The sequence below is a fragment of the Centrocercus urophasianus genome, unplaced genomic scaffold, assembly GCF_019232065.1.
Source record: "Centrocercus urophasianus isolate 14NV4802_14NV808 unplaced genomic scaffold, USGS_Curo_1.0 seq_15, whole genome shotgun sequence".
NCBI classification, from domain to species: domain Eukaryota; kingdom Metazoa; phylum Chordata; class Aves; order Galliformes; family Phasianidae; genus Centrocercus; species Centrocercus urophasianus.
The window spans coordinates 27518641-27541790 of record NW_024884697.1 but is presented as its reverse complement, the minus strand read 5'-3'; the positions used below and the strand labels follow the sequence as shown (position 1 = coordinate 27541790).

Below are 23150 nucleotides of genomic sequence, written 5' to 3'. Positions count from 1 at the left end.
ACCACACAAATAAATGGCCAAAGAAGGTTCTCTTCTCTGTTGCCCAATGAATGTACTCAGCAGTCAGCCTTCAAGATTGCAATACTGACAATAGCTTTTTGTATCTGAAAATAAAAGCCCGCTTAATCCTGCTATTTTTTACCAGATTCAAAGCAAAACAGCTAGCTGAAATAGGTTTGCAGCAGTCTGACTTCTGATATACTATAGCTGTTTATTCAGTTTTACATGAATATGTACTCAAACGTAAAAATTAAACTAAACAAAAACAAACAACAAAAAAAAACCAGCAAACCAAAGTACACAGCGTCCTGTGATATGGAAGGAGCATCAGTATAGGAAGCAATAATGGTATGAGAAAGTAATTTCTTATGTCATATCAATATAATTTTTCTAATGTTCACCAATCTAAACAAATACAGAGAACAGATTTTCCCTGAGTATGCATTTTATTGGTTGGTGGGTTTCTGTTCCCTACAGAACAACAAAATCCAAGTGAAAAATAAAAAAAATGATGTCGAAAAAACTCTTTAAAACTTCTGCAACTTCCAATGTGAGCTACAATAGCACCAGAGATAAATGGCAACATAACCAACTTCGCTTGAACTGCTGACGGAGAGAACAATGACAATATAATGTCTTTTTTGCTTTGCAATGGCTTAAAAACAGCATATAAAGTACAAACAGTACTCTTCTTTCACTCTATCTCTCCTTTAGTTTGATGATCAACTTAACACCTCCCCCTGCAATGATATGAAATATTCTTGGCATGGCATAATTTTATTTTTAGCACTATCGAAATATTTCTAAAAGTGTTTGAAAAAGCACCTCCTGAGATATGATTTGTAATGTACCAGCATTTTTTTTTTGTGACCAGGGTACTTTGAAAACAATTCAATCCAGATCTGCTGAATGGTACTGTAGTGAAATTTCCATAACTGGTACATAAGTGAACAATTGCTTACAAGTGCATAGAATAAAAATCACCATCACCAGTGAAAAACTACAGCTTTGAGTAAGCTCGTATAAATGACTGAGGTAAGCATGGGAAGTTTATCCCCAGAACAACTAAGAATTATCAAACAAGCAATATACAGTTTTCAAGTTCTACTTCATATTTTACTAATATCATATTAGTGCTGTCAGCTTTATTTGTATGCCTGCTTATTTTGCCTGCCGAAAAAAATTGCTTATCTTTGGGTAAAGAAGCCCTGGCAATATCACATTATTTTCTCTGTTGGCTATAAGTTGCAAAGCTGTGCAACTATCTTTTTCCTCCTTTTGTTAGGAACTTTGGCATTCCTCCTTCTCAGCAGTTCGTTACTTACGGTGACAGTGAATGTACAGTATAACCCAGGTCCTGGCTCAGTGCATCTATTTACTCTAACCTGCAGTTCTGGCCTTGCAACCAGCAACACAATTTTCTTGCATTCATCACTGGAGAGCAATGCCACTGCCTCTTCTCGATTCTGGACATCTTGCCCATTAATCTAGAAAACAAATGAAAGTGGCACATTAGTTTCTATTTCTACAAAGCAACACACAATAAAGGGCAAATATCAGCTCATTTGTGGTGAATGTATGGACAATGAAACTCGCACAACGGGCTCATCTTCAGCCCCTCAGTGGTAAGTGCCTTCACTCAATTATGCGCTTACTGTAAGAGCTGTATCGATCGGTGAAGGATGGCGGACATCAGAGGAAGCAGTTATGTTCATAAATGTCCAACCTGCGCCCTGGTAACATACATCTAGCAACACAATTAACCAGCCCCTGACAGGTGACGTTCATCTTTCTTCGTTCAGAGTAATGGAAGTGTCACTCTGAGATAATAGTGCTGGTGGAAGCAAGACTGGTAATACCGCAGCTGAAATCAGTCACACTGTTTGCGTGTAGAGGGCCAATTAGGGAGCTGCAGCATTATCTCTTGCCAGGCAGTACTTACAGGCCACTGCTTATTGCTGCTCCATTTAATCATTTTACATTTGTGTGGATAGATTAGTATCCAGAACCACACACAAAACATATGTATCCCCCTTGCCAGGGAATAATCAAAATAGAAATAGTTCTCCAATAAGAATGTGCTGTTCTTGTTACCTTTCTGCTGTTCTGTCACCTCATCGAAACAGACATGGCTGTGACTATGTGCAAATTATATTTTCCGTATGTATTTAGTTTTGTCCGAATCTGAAGAAGTGGATTATTCCAATTGTGGTAGTGAAAAAATAATTAGTCTGTTTGAAAATGGGTGCAAACAAAATGGGAAGGTGGAAAGACATGAACATTCGGGACAAATAATACTGTGCCCAATACTTCATCCCTTGTAAGTAACAGGAATTTTCTTTCTGAAAAGTAAAGAGAACGTCATACTTCTCTATGTGTGTGTAGGCCTGAAAATTAAGACACAAAACACAGCTTTAACTCAGATTAAAGAAAAACCTGTTCTACCCTGAGCATCCAACTGGCAATGAGTAAATGTTTGAGACACTACACAGGTTACGCAAAGGGGTAATGATGAGCTGCTCATGGCTTTCCACTTCTTCCAGAAATTTCAGAAATAAAGGAGACCAGGCAAGACTTTGGCGACACAGAACTGCCCTAACCCAAAATGCCACAACATAGATTGTGAGAGCCAGGAGCAGATCTCCAGCTTATCCAAACACCCCAAACCACAGCAGCTGCTCCAGCAAGTCCTATCAGCTGGGCAACCACCCAGAGACCACAGACCTGCTGACTGCATACCAGTGGAGCCATCACTGAGGAACAAGCAGGAATTCAGTCATGGAGATCACATCTCCAAGGACAGCATTTGTTAGACTGGAGTTTCACAGCTAAAACCAGCAAAAGTTTAGGGAGTTTCACTGGGACTGTCCTAATAATTTTTTTTTCCCTTGGCTTCATAATATTTGACATGAAATATCCAGACTTAATATCTTTAAGAGGACTGAGAAGGTGACTGGAGAGGTTGTGTGATGTTTGTGAGAATGGGAAGGGGACAGTTCCAGCCTCGTGAGGAAATCCACTGTAGTTTTGTGAGAAATGCACAAAATACTATTCCCCTTTAGCTGTAAGCAATGCCATCTTCTGCCCCCATCAAATGCCCCCATGCTCACAGCTCTGCCTTGCTCCCAGCCTCGGTATAATCCCCAATAATGGCACTGTCACGTTCTATTTCTCTGAGTTATCTCATCAATAAGAGTAGATAGAGGGTCAATGTGTTTTCAGATATGAAAGTAAACCCCACATAACTCTCTGGGTATTAACTTTAATGATCAAACTCATAGCTATATATCAGCACTGACATTAAAGTAATGCTCCAGCCTACAAGAACACGGCAGAATTACCTATGCTTTCTCTCACCTCTGGAGTCTTTACTCACAATTGAAATAAATTTCTTAAGGAATTTGTGAATGTTTGCCTGAGCTGCTCATAGCTTTCCACTTCATCCAGAAATTTCAGAAATAAAGGAGAATAGCAGGAAATGAATCTACCTTCAATTTACTTAAAATGCATGGAGGAGGAATGAACAATGAACATGGTTTCTACTTGGTTGAATAAACAGGATTTTTCTCTGATTTTTTAAAGTTAAAAGCACCACTATATTTTGTTTACTTCCTTCAGTGGATATTTTATAAGAAGACATGGAAAACAGCACACTGACTTTTCCACTCTTACTCCCAGTCTTCAGTGTGGTCCCACAGCCACATCCTACTGTGCTCAGGAGATTAGCTACAATTCTGAAGCTGATACGAGGGTGAGAAATACAACTAGAGATTTCAACAAAGATGCTAGCTGCAAAAATGAGAAGACTGGAGAGAAGGAACTTGTGACAACCAGAAACCTAATGTTAAAGAAGGGCAATTCCAAAACTGTTTACAGAAAAGCAACCTGTCATTACCAGCAGCTATTTCTGGAAAAATAAAATAAAAATACAAGGGAAATAGACTGGAAACTAGACCTAAGATGCTGTAGTAGAGAAGTTTCCAACTGACTGATTTTTGGTAGCTATTTTGTGATTTTGTCACCAGTTTAAAATTGTCACTGACCGTTCAGAATACAAACCCACTGCCATTCCAGCTATTCCCCTCTCCATACATTACCTGCGTTCACTCCTCCAGACCTGGGCTATGGGTGCTGTGACTTATTGCACAAACCTATGTGCAGGACAGCTGCAAAGGCAGCTCTCTGAATGAGAAGATCCATAGAAACCAAAGAGAAGAAAAAAGCCAAGATGGTAGATCAGCAAAGAACCCCACAACAGTGTTGTTTTATTGGCAGAGAAAATAAAATATTAACAAAAGCCAAGTGAACGCCCTGCTCAAGTACATTCAAGATCATCCACTATGGACAACACATCTTTTGTGTGAAAATTCTTACCATCAATGCTCAGCTCAAGTGAGTTTTACCCAAATTTATGCAATCAGTGAATGATCAGCAAATTTCTGATACCTGTATTTATGTTTTCTGGATCCCTACTTCGAATTTGACACGGAGATGCACATAGGGAAAATGAGATTTGCTAATAAATACGGCAATGAGATACATGGGATGTAAGGGCATGAGCCAGAACAAGTTTGTCATTCTCATTTTTCAGTACACGCACTTTAGCTCCCAGCTATTGTGTTAAAAAACAGACAGACATGGATTTTCTCATCGATCACAGTAACAAAGAGAACTACCTTCCCTCATTAACAGTCCACGGAGAAGACAGCTCTGTATGTTTGAAGAAAGAGTTTAGGAAAGAGGCTATTGTCACATACTTGCAAAATGCGGTCTCCTTCACGGATCCGTCCATCTCTGGCAGCAATGCTGTTTGGATCAACCTGCATAGGACAACATTCAGTAACTGAACATTAAAATATTTTTACTGGAAACCAATTACAGCTGCTGAATCTGAAAACATGCCTTTTTTGCTCTGTACAGAGGCAATTTAAATCTTTTTTTACAACCCCATGAACTCAACAGTTCGTTAAATAATTGTATAAGCTTGTTTGAGACAAAAACCTAAAGACTGAAGGGGTCAGGAGCAAATCACTGTCAGATTAATACTGTTCTGTGCCACTGTAGGCATTAACCTTCAGCTGTCTGAGCACGAAGAATTAACTACAGAGACCCTCTGCTCTGGAAGTTCACTATGGGCTGTGGTGATTCTGTAGCCATTGATGCCACCATACAGATGGGCCTGTCTTTAGGAAAAAGCAGGATTGTTTTTCTTGCATGAAAATATTTACTACTAAATGACTGCTTCAGTTATCAAGCTGTTATTTCCTCTGGAATTTTGCAGTTCTCAGGGAAACAGCGAAAAATCCCAAAGGATCTATTCTGTATAGATCACTCACAAGTTCTGTATAATGTTTCTGGTCTGAGCCAGTTAATTTTAAGTTAGTTTAACCTAAATAGAAGTTTAGAGCTCCACTAACAGTTTATCAAAGTCACTATAGCTCATCCCTGAGCAATGACCTACTGTTCATTGCAGGGCAGTTCGATCTATCACCTTTCATTCGATGGATATCTTGAATCATTTATTTTGCTTCAATGTGCCATAAGCTATTTTTTTCAAACAAAACATTTGAGTTTAGCATTTGTTTGCAGGTTACATCCTCTGCAGCTGTTAGATATCATTTTCTTCTCATGCGCTATCATAGAAAAAAATATTTCTTAAATGTTTAATCAAGTATGAAAGACAATAGAATTGCAGTCACTTTAAAAAAGGTCTGAGAAATATCTACCATGTAGGAAAACTAGCACATTTCACATACAATTCTGGAGTGTATTAGAAGGTTCCTGCATTTTATTTCTCTTCACAGGTCAGACTTTAACAGCAGCACCCATACAACTGTTGGAAGACTTATACTAGTTCTATACTTTGTTCTATACTTATACTTACTAGTTCTTACTCTATACTTATACTAGTTCTAGGGCTGTGCTTTTCAGCTTCTTTGACACTGCTTCTGGCCTGTGAAAGACGAACTTTCTCTCCATTCTTCTTTATTAAGCAGGAGAAAACTCTCTACCAATTAATTCTGTCAATGAGCCTCATCCAGAATATGGTACAACAAGTCATAAAAATGTCAATCTGGGAAAGCAGAACAATCATTAGTGAGCTTGGACTCGCAAGAGTTCTGCTTTATCCAGGAAAACAACCATCTTGGATGTGAGTGGATACCCAACGGGAATTAATGTGTCTGGAAGTCTTCTGGACTGACACTGTGGAACACCTCAGGATATGTGTAGGATGCCATGTTTTCCTTGTAAGTTACTGGAAAACTCAGGGTTCTGCTTATCTCAATACCCAGTACTCTATTTCTTGACTGATAAAAATACAAAAATTATTAGGAGAGATCAGTCATTTCTGACATGTTCATCTCCAGGCTATTCTTTTCATCCAACTGTGATATGTCTGTGATGTCATCACTGTACGAAACCCACAAATAATAAAATAAGGATTACTGAGGTTGTGAAAGGATGAAGTGCAAGCAGGGTATGGAGTATGCTTTCAAAATTCTGCCTGCTTTGCTATATAAGGGCAGGTTTCTTTCAAAATTCAGACCATGCTCAGGCTGCTTTGTATTTCCCTAACTATGATGTTTTAGTTAAAAGCATTTGGATTAAAGAAGCGTGCTAGTAATAATTACACTACTTGAGAAACACAATTTAAATTGATAATCTAAATGAATTGGAAGTGACACATGCTGGCTGATGGCCGACATTTCTGCAGCCTGGTCTCAGAACACTTGCTCTCATGTTCCCTGATGTGTTCCCCCTCCCCAGCCCATGTCTTTACCTCACTGACATAGATCCCTGTGTCTTCCTCATCATCGGTTCTGTAGCAGACAGTCAGGCCCAGCTTCTCCTGGCTGCTAATGCGACACAGCTCCACCTCCTACAAAGAAGCACACAGGCTCATGCAATGGCTTTTGCCAGAAGTGGAAAAAATTACTTGGCACAAAGGAGCACTGATTCCATTCTGTCCAGCCATGGAGAAGGGACAATTCTTCCTCAGTATGTCAAATCTCACACCTATACATCAAGATGCAGCTGACAAATGGCAGAATTTTGTTGTAAACGCTCAGTCTCAAGATACATTATTTTGTGTGCAACTTCAGGAGAGAAATTAAGAAGGAAATTCCAATATATAGTAGGTTCAAGTTATACAGAAACTATTTCCAAAGACTTTCTTGAGAAATATAGATGTGAATTGATTTTGCAGTTTTTTAGCCTTTGGATAATAGGAGCTGACTTACAGTATATTATACAGTCATTTTAGTCCTATCATGCCAACTATTGACTTATAGGATATAGGACAGGCTGGCTACACATCAATCAATCCATCACACTAGCACCACTCCCTTTCAGCAACACTCTAAACCATAAAGCAAAACCACAGCCTTCCACTAATAGCATTATTCATTCCCTGGCCAGCTTAGTGTCATACTTTCCTTGCAGAAGTTGTTAGATAACAGAGGGATGCTTCAAGGAATCTCCTGTGAAGCTGAACAACCATTGCATCCTCCTCAATTGCGAGATGATGCAGAAAACATATTTTTAGTGCCAGATGTCCCAGCAGTGGCATCTCATGAAAAGTGCAAGTTTTAGGGCAGATGGCACAGTGATAACTAGTACATCCATCCACCTGAGTTAAGCATCTTTAGTTTCATAGGGGAACCATTCATAAAAATGCAGAACTGTGCTTGGTTTCAACACTGTGAAGCAATTAATTGCAATAAAGCATGATGAATCCAGTAACAGAGAGTATTAGCTTGGTTGCAAACAAAAAACTTTGGTTTATAAAGGTATTTTAAAGGGAGTATGCAAGTGACACTTGTAACCACGCAAAAGGAAAAAAAGAATCCTTCACAATCTCACAATCCATCCACTTTTCATACTCGAAACAGTACAGTCTCATGTTCAGCAAGTGTCAGGACAACCTCCCTAGCACAAGCCCTGCCAGGGCAAACGTGGGACCTCTTTGTCTGTTCTCCACAGCAGAGAGGAGCCCAAGCAGTTCTCTGCTGTTCTCTAAGCAGAAGAGCCCAGTGCTGGGCCATGAGGAGAGAAGCTACACTCCTTTCTGCCTGAAAGCTACGTATCCCAACATAGACTTCTCCCTCTGGCTGGTGGAGAAGAGCAGAAAGACGTCACGTATTGAGTTTGTTGCACAGTGACAGTGACTTGGCTATGCCACAGATCCAGTCCTCTCCTCAAATCCAGAGTTTGGTTCTCAGTCTGTGATATAGTTTATCCCTCCCTATCCTCAGATATATCACAGAGATCAAGATACAAACAGGCGTACAGCAGGGAGTCCGATGGAGAGGTGGGGACCAGACATCAACACCACTTACTGAAAACCTCTGGTTCACACACAAGGGTTAGCCAACAAACCCCATGCAATTTGCTTTTCAGTAAGTGTGCTGCTGGGACTTGATGCCCTGCTCTCTCACCAGTGCCCAAATCTACATGGGTTCAGTACCTGCATAAACTTTATAAATGTCTCCCTGGACTTTGAACATTCAGTGCTTTAATAAAAAACTTTAAAAGCATAGAAAATACTATGATAACCTGTAGTCATTCTTTAGTCTTTTTTTCTGAAGTGTGAGGATCACTTTAAATAGCTTATTGTGAGGTAAGATGTGAAATTAGTTGTGACTACATGTGTTATACATCAGGTTTGATAGGAAAAAAGAAGGGACGGTGTTTTATTATGGAAGAGAATTACAGTGACCTGATTCTGGCATCGGGAGTGAAAATACGTATACTGAAGGGAGGCCTGTTCAAAACCCATAACAATTGATGCCTCCAGAGGGAAAGAACACTTCACTAGAACTGTAATATTAGGGAGGAATTACAGTAACAAAATGGCTTCAATTATGGCAACAAGGTATACTTTTAAGGAATAAAGAAGCTTGCAGGCCCTTGGAGGCCTATAAGGAAACCTAAATACACCATAAATGGCTGAGACTGGGACCTTTAAATCAAAGCAAATGAGGAGCTGTGCACAAGCTGAAATCCATTGACTTTCATTGTCCTGCTGGCACCAGCTCCCATCTCCCTGCATTGAGGCTGGACAGGGACCCCAAGGACTGCTCTGAACATAATTTCTTTGGTCAGGAATAACCCTAATGTTCCTGTGGATGATTTGTCTCAAAATGTTTGTTACTACAAAGCCGCATGACGTTTCAGGCTGCAAATGAACTGAAACCTTTCAGCACGTGCTGGTTCAACAAGCAAAGTAATTTAACCATTTATGGCATTAAAGTGAAGAAAATGAGGGCAACTCCAGAGCTCCATCCTGGGAATCCAAGAGGTTTGCTACTTACTCTCTGGGAACAGGCTGCTGACAAATACCAGTGACAAACATCCCCCGACTGGGATACAGCATGTCTGGCTATGCACAGTGTTTGTATTGACACAGCTTTCATTCCTTTTCCCTGTAAGAGAGCTCAGAGCTGAGATCTGTTTTCTGTAGTCTTGGGATTACACCTTTCCTACACAATTGTGTGAGATGTACTTTGATGATAGCGTTTGTGGCTGTGTGTGGCCTTAGAAACGGCAGATAGCCACTGTAGTACTCAGCATCAAAAGATAATTGCCCAACAAACATTTCACGTTTTTCAGTCTAGACTCAAGTATAGACTCAAGTAATATGTCATTCTAATGGGATGAAATTGGATGGTCTCTTCCTCTGTATGGAAATCACTCCAAATAACAATCCGTTTCCCACCACACAACTACAGTACTAATTTCAAAGCATCTTCTTTTTTAAAGCAAACAAAACACATTCTAGTAAAACAAATCGGGGCTAACAACATATTTGGGATATTTAAAAACACTCTGTATAAAATACTAAGTCATCTCTCAGACCTAAAGTCCACAAGCTCAATCTTTAGCTGGTGGCTAACACTAACATCTGAAACAAAGAGAAGAGCAGCTACTGAGGCACCAGAAAACCAAGACCATGATGGTCGGAAGCATTTCACATTGCATTTCATGACAGATGCTTTTTAATGTGTGTTGGCTTTGTTGTTGTTGTTGTTTTCCCTACTGTTCTTAAACAAAAGAAACAATAAGTTTGGCAGCAGTAATGAATTTTTAAGGATATGTTCTCCTTCCTTTAAGTCCCTTCAGATATACACACATGCACACACACACAAGCAGATAGTTGCTTTCTCTTAATTCTAGTTTGGGGCTTTGTGTGCATGCATGCAGGGACTGAACTGTCTTCAAAATTCAGCATTTCAGAAAGCTGTGAGAAACAATATTTGGGGATTCATGAAGTGTGCTGACAGACAGATGGTGGAAGGAGAGGGACTGAGCAGAGCGCTCAGGAGATGACAGCCTCCCCCTCTTTTGGGCACTCTGGGGGCAACCGCTTCCCAACATGAATGGTATTCTGCTGCCAAGTGACAGAAATCAATGCCAAATTGATAAATCTTTGACTTGGTGCTTCTTTTCTCTGTGGGGGCAGAACAATAATTCAGCACAATTCCATGGTGAAGACAATACTTCAGAGGGTTTTGCCATAAATTACTTTCTTAAAAGACAGAGATTAAAATTAGAATAAGAACTGTCCTGCCCTGAAAGACCAGGGTGCCAATGTACAAGATAGCCCATTTCTGCAAAGAGTTGGAGGTCATGCTGTTGAAGGACTGAAAACTGGTTATATTGGTCATTCTCTAAAGTGATGGAGTGGTGGTTATAGCTTCTGGCTCCCAGTTAAAGACCATCATTTGCTTTGGTGACAGAAAACCAGTTTACTGGCTGTCAGCCTCAGGAGACATAAGACCAAGCAAGGAGCTGTCACATCTTTGGGGTGGGAAGACCAGGTTAATACTGTCATTTCTCTCAGGTGGCAGAAAAGTGGGTTAGAAGTGTAATCAGCTGAGCTGCCTGCTTCCTACGATTGGTGAAAAAAGGTTAAGGAACATCAAAAGAGTGCTTGTAAATGTTTGAATCAGTTTGCAGTTACAGTAGGTCTTTCTATTAAAAGCTTGATTACAGTGAGTAAAGCTGATTGTCTGTTAGAAAACAGACTGTGAACCCTTCCGTGACTTTCCTTGAATAGTCTTCTATGGACAAAAAGAGCTCTGAACTCTTCACGTTTTGCTGCCATATGGAGGAAAACAGATTACAGCCGAAGCTGGTAGTTTCCTCTTGCTGCACCCAGATGATGCTGATGAGAGTCATCCATTTGATGACGTTATGTTGGAATAACTGCATAGATCAAAAGCTTTCTTTGTCCCATTTTTCCTAGCTCTTCACTCTGCCAGTGGTCTCCACTAGGTCATAAGCACCTTAGAATCCTTCCCCCACTTTCTGTCAGGATTAGTTATACCTCTTTAAACCCATGTACAGTGTGGCTGAGCTCTGCATCATCACTGCCTGTCAGCCTTTCTCATTTATCCCATTCCATTCCGTCCTAGCACTCTTTCCAGAAACAATTCTCTGCCTCCACCCTCAAAGTCCCTCTCAGCTTATGCTTCCCCAAAGTGATCTCTCACCCATATTTGTACAGACAGCAGCTTTGCTCACTCTTTTCCCCCATTTCCTCCCAAGCATTTCCATTCTCAATAAATGCCCATATTCACATAGCCCTGGCATCACCTTTTTTTTACCACCACTTTATAAACTATCCTGTGATCATGTCTCTAAAAATCTGCAAACTAATTACTGCCTGGCAAGCCAGAAGTCCCATATACTAAAATGTTTGCTTCATTATGTATAAAACAGAGAGAGCTTGGCACTACTGAAATCATGAGGAAGTCTCAATGATCCTTGTGGATTCCCTCCAAATCAGGGTATTCCATAATTCTATGAAATAACATTTTATTGGTGCCATGTTGTTCTCTTTCCTCTCTTAATGTCCAATCTTTTGTTGTCTTACACTCTTGTGTGCTGTGAAGAAATCTTTGTAAAGATGGGAAGTAAATCAAACAGGAAATTAGAGCTCAATAGAAATTAGTTGTGATCAATAGCAAACTATTCATTTTTCCATACTGAGAGCTTCTCAAAGCCCGTATAAGTACTTTGGAAGCAAGGAAGTGGTTTTGAAGCTCAGAATCTGGTGTGCCCCCCTGCTAGAACTATAGGAGAATGAGCAAATTCTGGAAATTTCTGACACTTTTTGTGATAACAGTATTTTTGTTAAATCTGACCTACTGCATTCACAGAATGATTAAAGACATTGATTATTTCCATAGAGCTATAGCTCTACTGCAATTGAGTGCAATTAAGGAGAATAACACTGTTCCAACTCTAAAGAGCTTAGGTCCAATTGCTGGACCTCATAATATTGTCTTGTCTCAATTTTTGTCCATTTTTCACTTCCATCCTTTTATGCCTTAACTGAAACAGCTTCAGTATATTTTACTGTATTTACTGTAGACCATTTTAAGTAACAAGAGTTAAGTATTTAACATCACTCTACAGTATGACAGATATAAACTGTACATGTAGCTGCCTCATAACAAAAAAAGGTGTCCTAGAGTGGAACATGAGACTACATGAAAAAAAAAAAAAAAATCAGATCCTCTTTACAATCTCTTTGTATGGAGAGACTCATTGGTCCATTTCTGAACTGGGCACATGTTTGACAGTCATCCCTGGAAGATGCTGTACACTGAGGAAGGGAATTTGCACCACTTCCTTAAATTCACAATCATTTTGAAAAATACTGAGTGAAGTTTTTCCTTGTGAGACAATTTTTTTCAAGGGTTTCCAGAATTTTTCTGTCTCTAAGTCTTAAAGTAAATTCTCACAAGATGAGAATTTCCTAATACAAATTTAAAAATAACTTAAGTTTGGAGCATGGCATTAAACTTGAATAAAATTCAACAACTCAAACACAAATCAGAGAAACAAATTTGGGATCTCTTCTGTATTCAGCTGTAACTGTTTCAGTGTTTATGTTGTAGATGTTGGTGCACATGCAACTGCTTTTGGTCACTTCAGGTAACTTTTTGTGACTTGTTTCCCTCATCTACGAAAAGCAGACGACAATGCAAACAGCACAAGAGTAGCACAACAGAAAGGAATGAATGATTACAGAGTGCTTGAAAAGCACTGTGAAAAAATATTATAAACACTCCATATCCTTCCATTATTCCCTGGCTGCCCTTATAGCAGTTGTTGTACACCACTAAAAGGACCAAGAGACTATCAGGGTTGTATTAGCTATTGTGTTCCATTCACCAGTACAGTATATCAGAGTAATGTGTCCCAGGAACTCTGCAAACACCACTGGGAGGAGCAGGGAATCAAAATATAACAGGTTTTTTCCTAAATGAAATGTGTGTGTTATCATTTGAGTTAATATTTAACTCCTCATGACAATGAGGAAATTACCTCACTGGTGAGAAAGCCAAAAGCCAAATTAATTTTAATCAGTGTTCATTTTAGTGTAATGGGAATATGTTATTTTAAAACCTGATTCATATTTCAGCATTTGCTTTTTTGAGACATGCTAAGATGAAGGATCCTGAACGCATTCTGCTTATGATACAGCTGAATATTTAATCCCTTAGCATTAACCAGCATCAGCTTTGTCCCATTGAATTGAAAGGAAGTTTTGGTATTCACAAGAATAAAATCTCCAGGTTTTAAATTAGGAGTCAACAGTATATACACTGCTTTTAGGAAAGTAAGTCAATACATCCTATGGGAAGATTCTCACTTCACCAAAGGAAAGAGAAAAAGCTGCCAGTATGGAAAAAATCATTGTGTGGTGAAACATACAATAGAATTGAGATATATTTTTATTTTCATCCTAAAATGTACGAAAAGGCTATGTCCTGGCTCAAATTACAAAGCCCACAACAACATAACATGTACTAAGGCAGCAGAATTCAGAGATGGGCAGTACATGGAGGTCTCTTGGTTCAGCAATAACTCTGTAACATAGGACGATTAATAGCATCTCTTGGATCAAAATAAGATTATGAACTGTTACTAATTGTTATTGCAATATCACGGGAAAAGAAAAAAAGAAAAAAAAAAACCCTAAAAACAGAAATTATCTTCACAGCCACCCAGAATAATACAGGTAACACAAACCAGTAAGTTAACACCCATCTCTATCTTGCAGTAAGTGGACACGTGCATATTCTGCAACAATTCCAGGTGTGAGCAGAAACACCTTTATGTTCCAGACTCATTGAATGCAATGAATACATGCAACACCTGATGATCCACAGTAAAGGAACACAGCATTTCCCAAAAATTTAAAAGAAAACAAAAATAGTAGAGCAAAGTAAGAAAATACTTATTTTTATCTCTGTTTTTCCTCTTCACATGTAGTAATAGCTGAGAAGTTGTTCTAATGTTCATTTTGCTAATGGCATGATTACCAGAAAGATTACCTGACTGAATAAAGCAGAGAAGGCCAAGAACACGGAACTTACAGAATAGCTCAAAGAGGAATTAACTGAGAAAGTACATTAAGGACTGAATTATTTAAAAAAAGCTGTTTATGCTTAAAACAAACAGTGTACTTCTGAAGCCTCAGACAGAAGTGCATAGGGACTACAGACACCTTGGAATTAAAACTCATTCTTCAGTATCATTCTGTGTCAGTATGTTTATGGGTAAGATCAACTTCTAGTCTATATGCGTAGTTGAACTGAGGACGCTGTTAGAAGGTTGTTCTAGCAAAGTCACATCAATTTTATCAGCTTCTTACTAGTAATTTCTGTAAACTAGGGAAACCAAGCGAATCTTTCTCTCAGCCTCATAATTTTGTTCAGTAATGCCATTTTTGCAATTTCTTATCCCCTTGCAGGGAATGACATGAACAACCACTTTATAATCAGGCAAAGCATCTTGGTGGTGTATCCCTGACCACATTCACTTTCTCGGTCTCTATTTGGCTTGTCCAGTCTTGCAAATCAGCAGTCATTTATGTTGCTACCTTCTATGATATTTAATCTTCATAATGCTTCACACCTGTTGTCACTGGCAAGGTGACAACTAATCCTTCTTGTGAAATAAAAATAAATAACACAAACAAACAAAGCCTTTGTTTAGCACCAGTGTCTCTAACTGTGACCAGAAACAATTTGACGAGATTCACAAAAAAATGTGTAACTCCTAGCATCAGTAGGAACCGTCACAACAATCTATTTTAAATATGACTTATTTCATTTTATTTTCCCTAGGAGTTACTAAGCTCTGTTCAGATGAAAAGAGAGTCTGTGGTGCTTCCAATGTTCCTTTAACAAAGTAATTTCACTTTAAGTTAGTTATTTCATATTCGGGTTTGAGGGGCATTAAATATTTGTTTACTTGTGTGTGCATGTGTCTGAGTGGAGGGGTGGGAGTGGATGTAAGTTTATGTATGTGTGTGTACATAGGGAGATACAGTACAGTGTACACTGGGCAACCCTGGTCTAATGGTTGGCAACTCTGCACACAGCAGGGGGGTTGAAACTAGATGATCACTGTGGTCCTTTTCAACCCAGGCCATTCTATGATTCAATGTGATTTTATGATTCTATGATATGCCTTTGTGTTTTGTACCTATGCACTAAGAGGAGTCTCTTCTATCAATCATCAGTTCATTCTTTTAACAGAATGACTGCAACTCTTAAAATCAGAGATCTATTTCTCATCCATAGTGAGAAATCAGAAGTATCCAATGATTCCACAATACACACTACCAGAGCTGTGACATTAACAGCCATCTCTGGACTCTCTTTTTTAATGTTAAACCTTATGGAAGCCTAATTATCTATTAACAACAGTAATTAGAGACATAGCAAAAGGGAACAAGAATTTGCTGGAAGAGCTCAGCTAGACCAGTAAAACAAAACAATCCTTAACTTCACCCCCATCATGCCTATGTGCATGGTGTAGGGCACACAAGGAAACAGCTCATAGGAGAGATTATATTAAGGAAGTGGCTATGACTGCAGCTTTCTTAGGCGCACCAACAAAAAGATCAAACGATGCCTAGCACTGCCAGATTGAAGGAAGCCGTACAGCAGGCAAACAAAGGCGTCACAGACCTGAGAACCACCACAAGTCCACCAAGGGTTATACTCCCTCCTCAGAAGGATTTTACAGGAAATATGTTAATGTCTATGAAACACAGGCTAATTGCAAGATATATAGCAGAAGTATTCAGCGTGAAGCAGTGTGTAATTAAACTGCCCTCTGCTTCACAGGTCACTGCAGGTCCTATTGCATTTTTTCCACAAAGAAACTTATATCTGAATGTTTGTAGCGCATTTAATTTACAAACACCAGCCACTTTCACTTCAGAAAGAATGTTTTCATCAAAAAAACACAGCCCTTAACTCCTCAGGCACCATCACCAAGACAGGCAATCAGCATCACAGGATTTTAGCAGATTACATTTCATTTTTAGAACCTATTTTGTAAATGAAAATGGAGAACTGGTTGAGTTCAGGATTTCTCTTTTAAGGCTGCAGACATTCTTGACTTGTGAAAATAACCTTCTCTAACACTCCCAGTGTGTTCTGTTATGCAGATTTTACATAGACAGACACATCCACAATGTACTTCTGGGCTATTTGGATGGAAATAGAAAAGCTGTGGAGCAAGACAGAGCCAGCCTGGATGTAAACAAGCAGGAATTGCTGGCAGCTGTGCTGTTACAAATAAAATTGCATTCCCCACTGTCTTCTCACTTATCAATTCTGACAGAAGACTGTCCTGACTTCTCATAAACAGCATCGAAAAGGACAAATCATATTGGGTGCCAGATTTGCCAGAATGGATTTGGTTGGTAGCTTACCACAAAGAAAGAGAGGGTTATCTCCATTCCACATGGTGGGGAAAAACAATGATCTATCCAAGGGGTGGGGGCTCTACCTGATAGGATAAAGTCTCATTTAATCCTCATTTTTTAAACACTGGTTGAGATTTGAGAATCTTTGATACAAGATTTATTTACATCAAAGCAGAAAGAAAAAGTATCAGCAAGCATTTCTCAAATGCATAATCCAAAAGCAAATACAACACAGAATGGGAAATATTTTAAAATTAAATCACTTTCCTGCTGATCCATATTTTATAGCAACACTTAGAGCCACGTGCTGCTTTGTATCCAGACAAAGAATGCTCTGGGACAGCAGGATGCTGTAGACAATGATACTGGTGTTAAAAAAAGGAAAGTTAAAAAAAAAAAAGAATAAAAATAGTAGTAGCAGAAAGAAAAAAAAAAAAAAACACACAAAATAAGCACGATGACATATAGGCATCTATTAATAAAATATTATTTTGCAATTGTGGGAGCAGAATTAGGCCCTGTAGCTGACAAATCCTTTAATGGTGAATCTGGACACTGGAATTCAGTATTTCCATGCAGGTCTGGAGGGTAAATTTTTGTTGCGTGCTGCATTCCTATCTAGAAAATTGAATAGTGGAGAAACTTAAGGCATGACAAGCCTGCCAGGGTGTATTCAGCACTTCTGATGTGTGATGATCGGTAGCAGTTTGATGTCCATGAGTGGGAGGGGAAGGCACCCAAGTGTCAGCTGAGACTCCCAGCAGGTGAGGAACGGAGGGAGGATAGCAGCCGCAAGAGCAGTTGGGAAAATGGGTTGGGCTGGGTGAATGATGGAGCTGGACCATGAATGTGAGAAACCTCTGATCACTGCACCACGAACAAATTTAGCACTGCCGTGGGAGGAAGGATATAAGCATATGGGGATGAGATAAACACAACTTTTAGTTCTGAGGGCTTCCCAGTCTTGGTAGGGCCTTTCTGACTTCTTTCTAAAGGATATTTTAAGCCATGAGCTTAAAGACACATGGTGGACTTCACAGTGACTGTATCTCATAAGGAAGTCAAAGAGAAATAAAAACCCACCACCACCAAGCCCTTTAACAGATTACAGACTTCCTGGCTGTAAAAAGCTCAACAGCTGTCAGTATATCCTCCAGTAAGTCACAAACATCCACTTGAGCTTGAGTTTTCCCCCTCAGCTAGCATGCATAATAGTGACTCTTCAGATCCTTGTCAAAAGATAAATCCAAAAATGAACTCTTATGGGAAGCATATAAACATGAAGTATACTAAGCAGTAACAACATCAAAAACCCACATTTGTTTCCTACTATCTGAATGATCACACTTACTGGAAGGTCTTCAGCATATTTTGTTATTTCAAATAACATATGATCTTAATTCTCTCTCTAATTCTTCTACTTCCCCATATATTCTCTTTGTTTCTGTTCTTTCCCTATGGTGTGGTACCAATGCTAACTTACTAGGAACACTTAATGATACACACATATTTTCTTATGTTATATTTCTATATAAGTTCTCACCTGCTTGAGACCCAACACCCCTTCTGGTATTTTCTGCACTTGAGAAAGCCATGAATCCTTGCTTCCTGAGCAAAGAGATCTGTGATAAAATGCCTAGATACAGCATTTCTCAGCAGTTGGCTTTGGTCCTCACTTTCAGTCTTTCCCTCAATAAATGTGTGAAGCTGCAGGGATATGAGAAGAGTTTAAAGTACAATTAACTAACTGATGATATGTGGCTAAGAGTTTCCTTTTCACTGATCTTAGATTCTACATTCTCACTTGCTTCTCATTGAACAAAGTAAGTGGGAATAACACAGACAAGACTGAAACAGGATCTTATGGTAAAATGAGATAAGCAGACTGGAGTAGTAACTATTTCACAGTGCAGTGTGTGAACGTATTAAAATGTCACACTGGCTTGCAGCCTCCGTATTCCAAAGAAAACCTTTACTTTTGGAGAATTTTGACAAAAGTAAATGAAAGAGATTTATTATTACATATATTTGAAGAAAAAAAAATATCTCATTTTTCATTAGTGTTCCTATCCTGACTCTCCCTGTTGAAACTTTCTGGCTTTCAATACTAAAAAATAACAGAGAGCACTATGAAATGACTGGTCTGAGCCATTTAAGCTGAAAAAAAACCCACCAAATAAACACCCAACAAAATAACCAACTAAACAAAGAAAAAAAAAAAAAAAAACCCACAAACAAATAAACTAATAAACAGATTAAAATTTTATCCACTTTTTGTGTTCTGGTGTTTTGGATCTACTTTCCAGTGTAAATGACTTCAACATGAAGTATTAGAAAAGACATTCTCCTGGTTATCAGGGAGGAATACAGCACTCCGCATCTGGTTAGAAATCCATTAACTAATTACATGGATGGACTACATCTCTGATGAGAGGAGGATGCTGGTAAAACTATATTCAGTTAGGCTTTTAAAAAGGAAGTTCTCCTTAAGAATGAGACCTTATTGCTTCCTTCAAGTACCAAGTACTCAGGAAATTTCAGTCAGATATCAGAAAAGTGCTTCTTATCATGAAAGTAGCCAAGAGTTGAAAAGAGATGTAGAATCTCTACTTACAAAAGTCTGGCATTTGTCCCAGCCAGGGTTTGGACTACACTGTCTCCCTCATTTAAGTCCTCCATTATTTTGTCTTCTCTGGAGTGGAAACTATAAACTATAGATCGAACTATACCAGCTATATAATCAACATCCACATCTTTACCGCTTTAGGTTAGGTTCTCTACGCCATTTCTGGACTTGCCTGTCATAGGGGTATTTGAAAGCAACTCAAAAAACTTGATGCTGCTGTTTCCTGAGGGGAATGAGCACAAGACATCAATGCTGAAGTCTTTGCAATGATTTCTCCTACCATTTTCCATTCATTGTCATGAAAATTTAAGTATGGAAGGGAATCAATAAATAGAGCAAAAGCTCTGTGCAGTTGGAAGACAATCTCTGCACTTGAGATGGTCAGATACATCCTCTGTCCACGAATACCCTCTTTGACAGAAAGATGGATCTTCTCAAGAGAAGTCCCCAATGTCTGGAATTTTCCTGACTCTACTGGTATAAAAGCATTCAAGGGATAGAGGAAAAGACAGGGAGCTGTTGGAGAGGGTCCAGAGGAGAACATGAAGATGATCAGGGGACTGGAGCACCTCCCCTATGAAGACAGGCTGAGGGAGCTGGGCTTGTTCAGCATGGAGAAAAGAAGGCTACGGGGTGACCTCAGTGCAGCCTTTCAGTACCTAAAGGGAGCCTACAGGCAGGAGGGGAATCAACTCTTTGAAAAGGTAGATAACTGCAGGACAAGGGGAAATGGTTTTAAGTTGAGGGAGGAAGATTTAGGTTGGATGTCAGGGGAAAATTCTTTACAGAGAGTGTGGTGAGGTGATGGAACAGGCTGCCCAGAGAGGCTGTGGATGCCTCAACCCTGGAGGTGATCAAGGCCAGGTTTGATGGGCAGCCTGGTCTAGTATTGAATGTGGAGGTTGGTGGCCCTGCCTGTGGCAGGGGGGTTGAAGATTCATGATCTTTGAGGTCCCTTCCAACCCTGGTCATTCTGTGATTCTGACATTCCATGAAAACCTTTTGTAAGTTAGGATCATGATAAGATAAGGAACTTCAAGTTTCTAGTAGGCAGCTCTTCCCCTTCCAAAAAAGCAGATATGATATACTCCCTGATCAACAGATAGAAGGTTTACAAATCTTATTCCCAGCTCTCTTAAGTTTATTACAGAGGTACTTAATAGCTCAGAGCTCTTTCTAAACTTCATCTGGTGCCTTTTTTCTAGCCAACAAACATTATTTATACAAAGTCCAGAGACTTATGGGTTGTCACAACTGCGGTTCAAACCACCTAGGATCACTTCGTAAAATTAGCGCTAGCTTTTTACAATAATTTTCACTTTTTCAGGTAGAGTCATACTTTATTTTTGTCGTATTTCAAATGTTACTGCCCAGCGCTTGTCTCTGTAAACATCATTATTACTGCTGCCTGCTTGTTTTGGGCCTGAAACGTGTCAGAAGATTTATCTGTCTCATCAGCACTTTCTAAACACCCAGGCAGCCAATTGAAATGGGGAGGCATAACAGATGTGCCAACATCTGCTGCTGTGAACATTTATCTGGACTGTAGAACAGATAGCTGTAGATTCAAACTCCTAACTAGTTACAACTCCACACATTTGGGCAGCCCCGATCTACAACTGTATGAAGGCTATTAGGGAATATTAATTAAAAACAAGTTGAAAATGTTATCTCTCAGTTTTAGACAGCTGTGAGAAATACACTTTTTTCTGTAATTCAGTTTATGCCTTTCCAACCCAATAAATGCAAAATACTGTGAAAAAAGATAAATTCAATGTTGAACTTATAAAATGAGAAATTCTCAGAAAGCACTAAGATAAAATTCCAACCACATATATATTAAAATATGGATAGTTAAAATATGCAAATGTTAATCACATACATGTACCTATAAATCAAGCACACAAAGTGGTATGTACTGATTTTTAAAACACATTTTCATTTTCCTGGCACCAAAATTAGGTCTATGGGCACCATATCCATGCTGAGTTACAGCTGTTCAAACTTCTGTTACCCATGGAAATGTCCTCCTTCCCCAAACACATACTTGCATAAATTGACCATATCAGGAGATGAAATACAAAGCAAAACCATCATCTGCTTTTTTGATGCACAATACAGTCTCACCTGGATTTCTAACTTACAGTCCATGCCCTCCAGGAATGACTATCACATTCTCTTTGAAGAGCTGCCTCATTAAATAAAAAAGCAAACTTCCAGAAAAAAGACTGCTTCTGTTTTTTGGGGTTTTTTTTATTTCTCCTCTGAAGGCCCAGCATGCATAATACCGAAGCCTTGTTTAAAGTCTATTTTCTTGTAAAAGGTTCCTGTCTTGCCAGAGGGATTTGGTCCTTGCTTCCTGTGCTCATGAATTTCCTAATATACTAAGATTTAAAAATGTGACTTTATAGGAATATACAAAAGAAAGTATTTTCTTGTGTCCTTTGTCTAGATAGCCAGATTCCATGACTCTGAAACACACTGAACACACTTTCAAGCAGGAGGCATATGAAAAACAGCATTAATAAAAACCTTAGGAACATTTTCACTGTAAAACAGGGGTATGTAGTATAATGCTATAAAAACTGTCTAAACAAAGCACGTATCCAAAACATAAGATTTATAATCCACAGATTTCCATAAATATGAAAATAATGCCAGCACCTTCCTCTTCCTTCACTCAGTGAAAAACACATGCCATATGTTGCAATGTTGCCCAACAATAAAGTGCTGCTGAACTAAGCTCACTTTTCTTCATTTTCTAGGGAAAACATAAGCTCTGACAACAAAGAAGAATTTTTATTTGCTTCCAGGTAAAGTAAGAAGTAAAACTGTGTTTGTTTTATGAAATCATGAAACAAAATGAATATCACTGACTTGATATATTTTCCTCCTGTTTTAAAACACAATAAATGGTAATAACTTTGATAAATTTGCCCATGTCAGTTTTGTGTCTTTTCCTCCCCATTCTCTCATGATGTCCTATAGCTGGGGACACAATTCAAGCCACTAAACTGGGATGTTCATTACTTATGGGAGGTAAGATGACAGCAAGTTCATCTGCTTTGAATGTCAGATTTTTGTGATGAGATACAATAACATACTAAAAATTAACAAATAGCTATGGCAAAAATTACCCGTATGTTCTCTTCCATCTAGCTGATGGAACAGGAAGAAGAGTGATTTTATGGCAAAAAAAGCCACAAAAACAAAAACAAAACAAAGCAGCATTATAAATAAAGGCTGTGGTATTTTTACTGCCAGTTCTGTCACTGACTGTCTTGGCAGTAGAACTGACTCAGACTGTCCTCAGTTCACCTGCTTGTGAATTCCTGTGGCAATGCAGGATATAGCAGTACTGAAGTACCCCAGAGGAACAGTGTTAAGTTTAATTAATTTATACTTGAAAACTGACAGAATCACAGAATCACAGAATCACAGAATGACCAGGGTTGGAAGGGACCTCAAGGATCATGAATCTTCAACCCCCCTGCCACATGCAGGGCCACCAACCTCCACATTCAATACTAGACCAGGCTGCCCATCAAACCTGGCCTTGATCACCTCCAGGGTTGAGGCATCCACAGCCTCTCTGGGCAGCCTGTTCCATCACCTCACCACACTCTCTGTGAAGAATTTTCCCCTGACATCCAACCTAAATCTTCCCTCCCTCAACTTAAAACCATTTCCCCTTGTCCTGCTGTTATCTACCCTTTCAAAGAGTTGATTCCCCTCCTGCCTGTAGGCTCCCTTTAGGTACTGAAAGGCTGCACTGAGGTCACC

General features: G+C 39.1%; 1 protein-coding gene across 1 annotated transcript in view; it reads right to left on the bottom strand.

The window, feature by feature from the left end:
• PDZRN4 (PDZ domain containing ring finger 4) overlaps nt 1-23150 on the bottom strand; it is a 243905-nt gene that overhangs the window by 11948 nt on the left and 208807 nt on the right. The window contains exons 6-8 of the mRNA XM_042815916.1: nt 6782-6880; nt 4758-4820; nt 1386-1487 (exon numbers count right to left, since the gene is read on the bottom strand). Of these exons, the coding sequence (XP_042671850.1) occupies nt 1386-1487; nt 4758-4820; nt 6782-6880 (264 nt within the window). The remainder of the gene's footprint in view (nt 1-1385; nt 1488-4757; nt 4821-6781; nt 6881-23150) is intronic.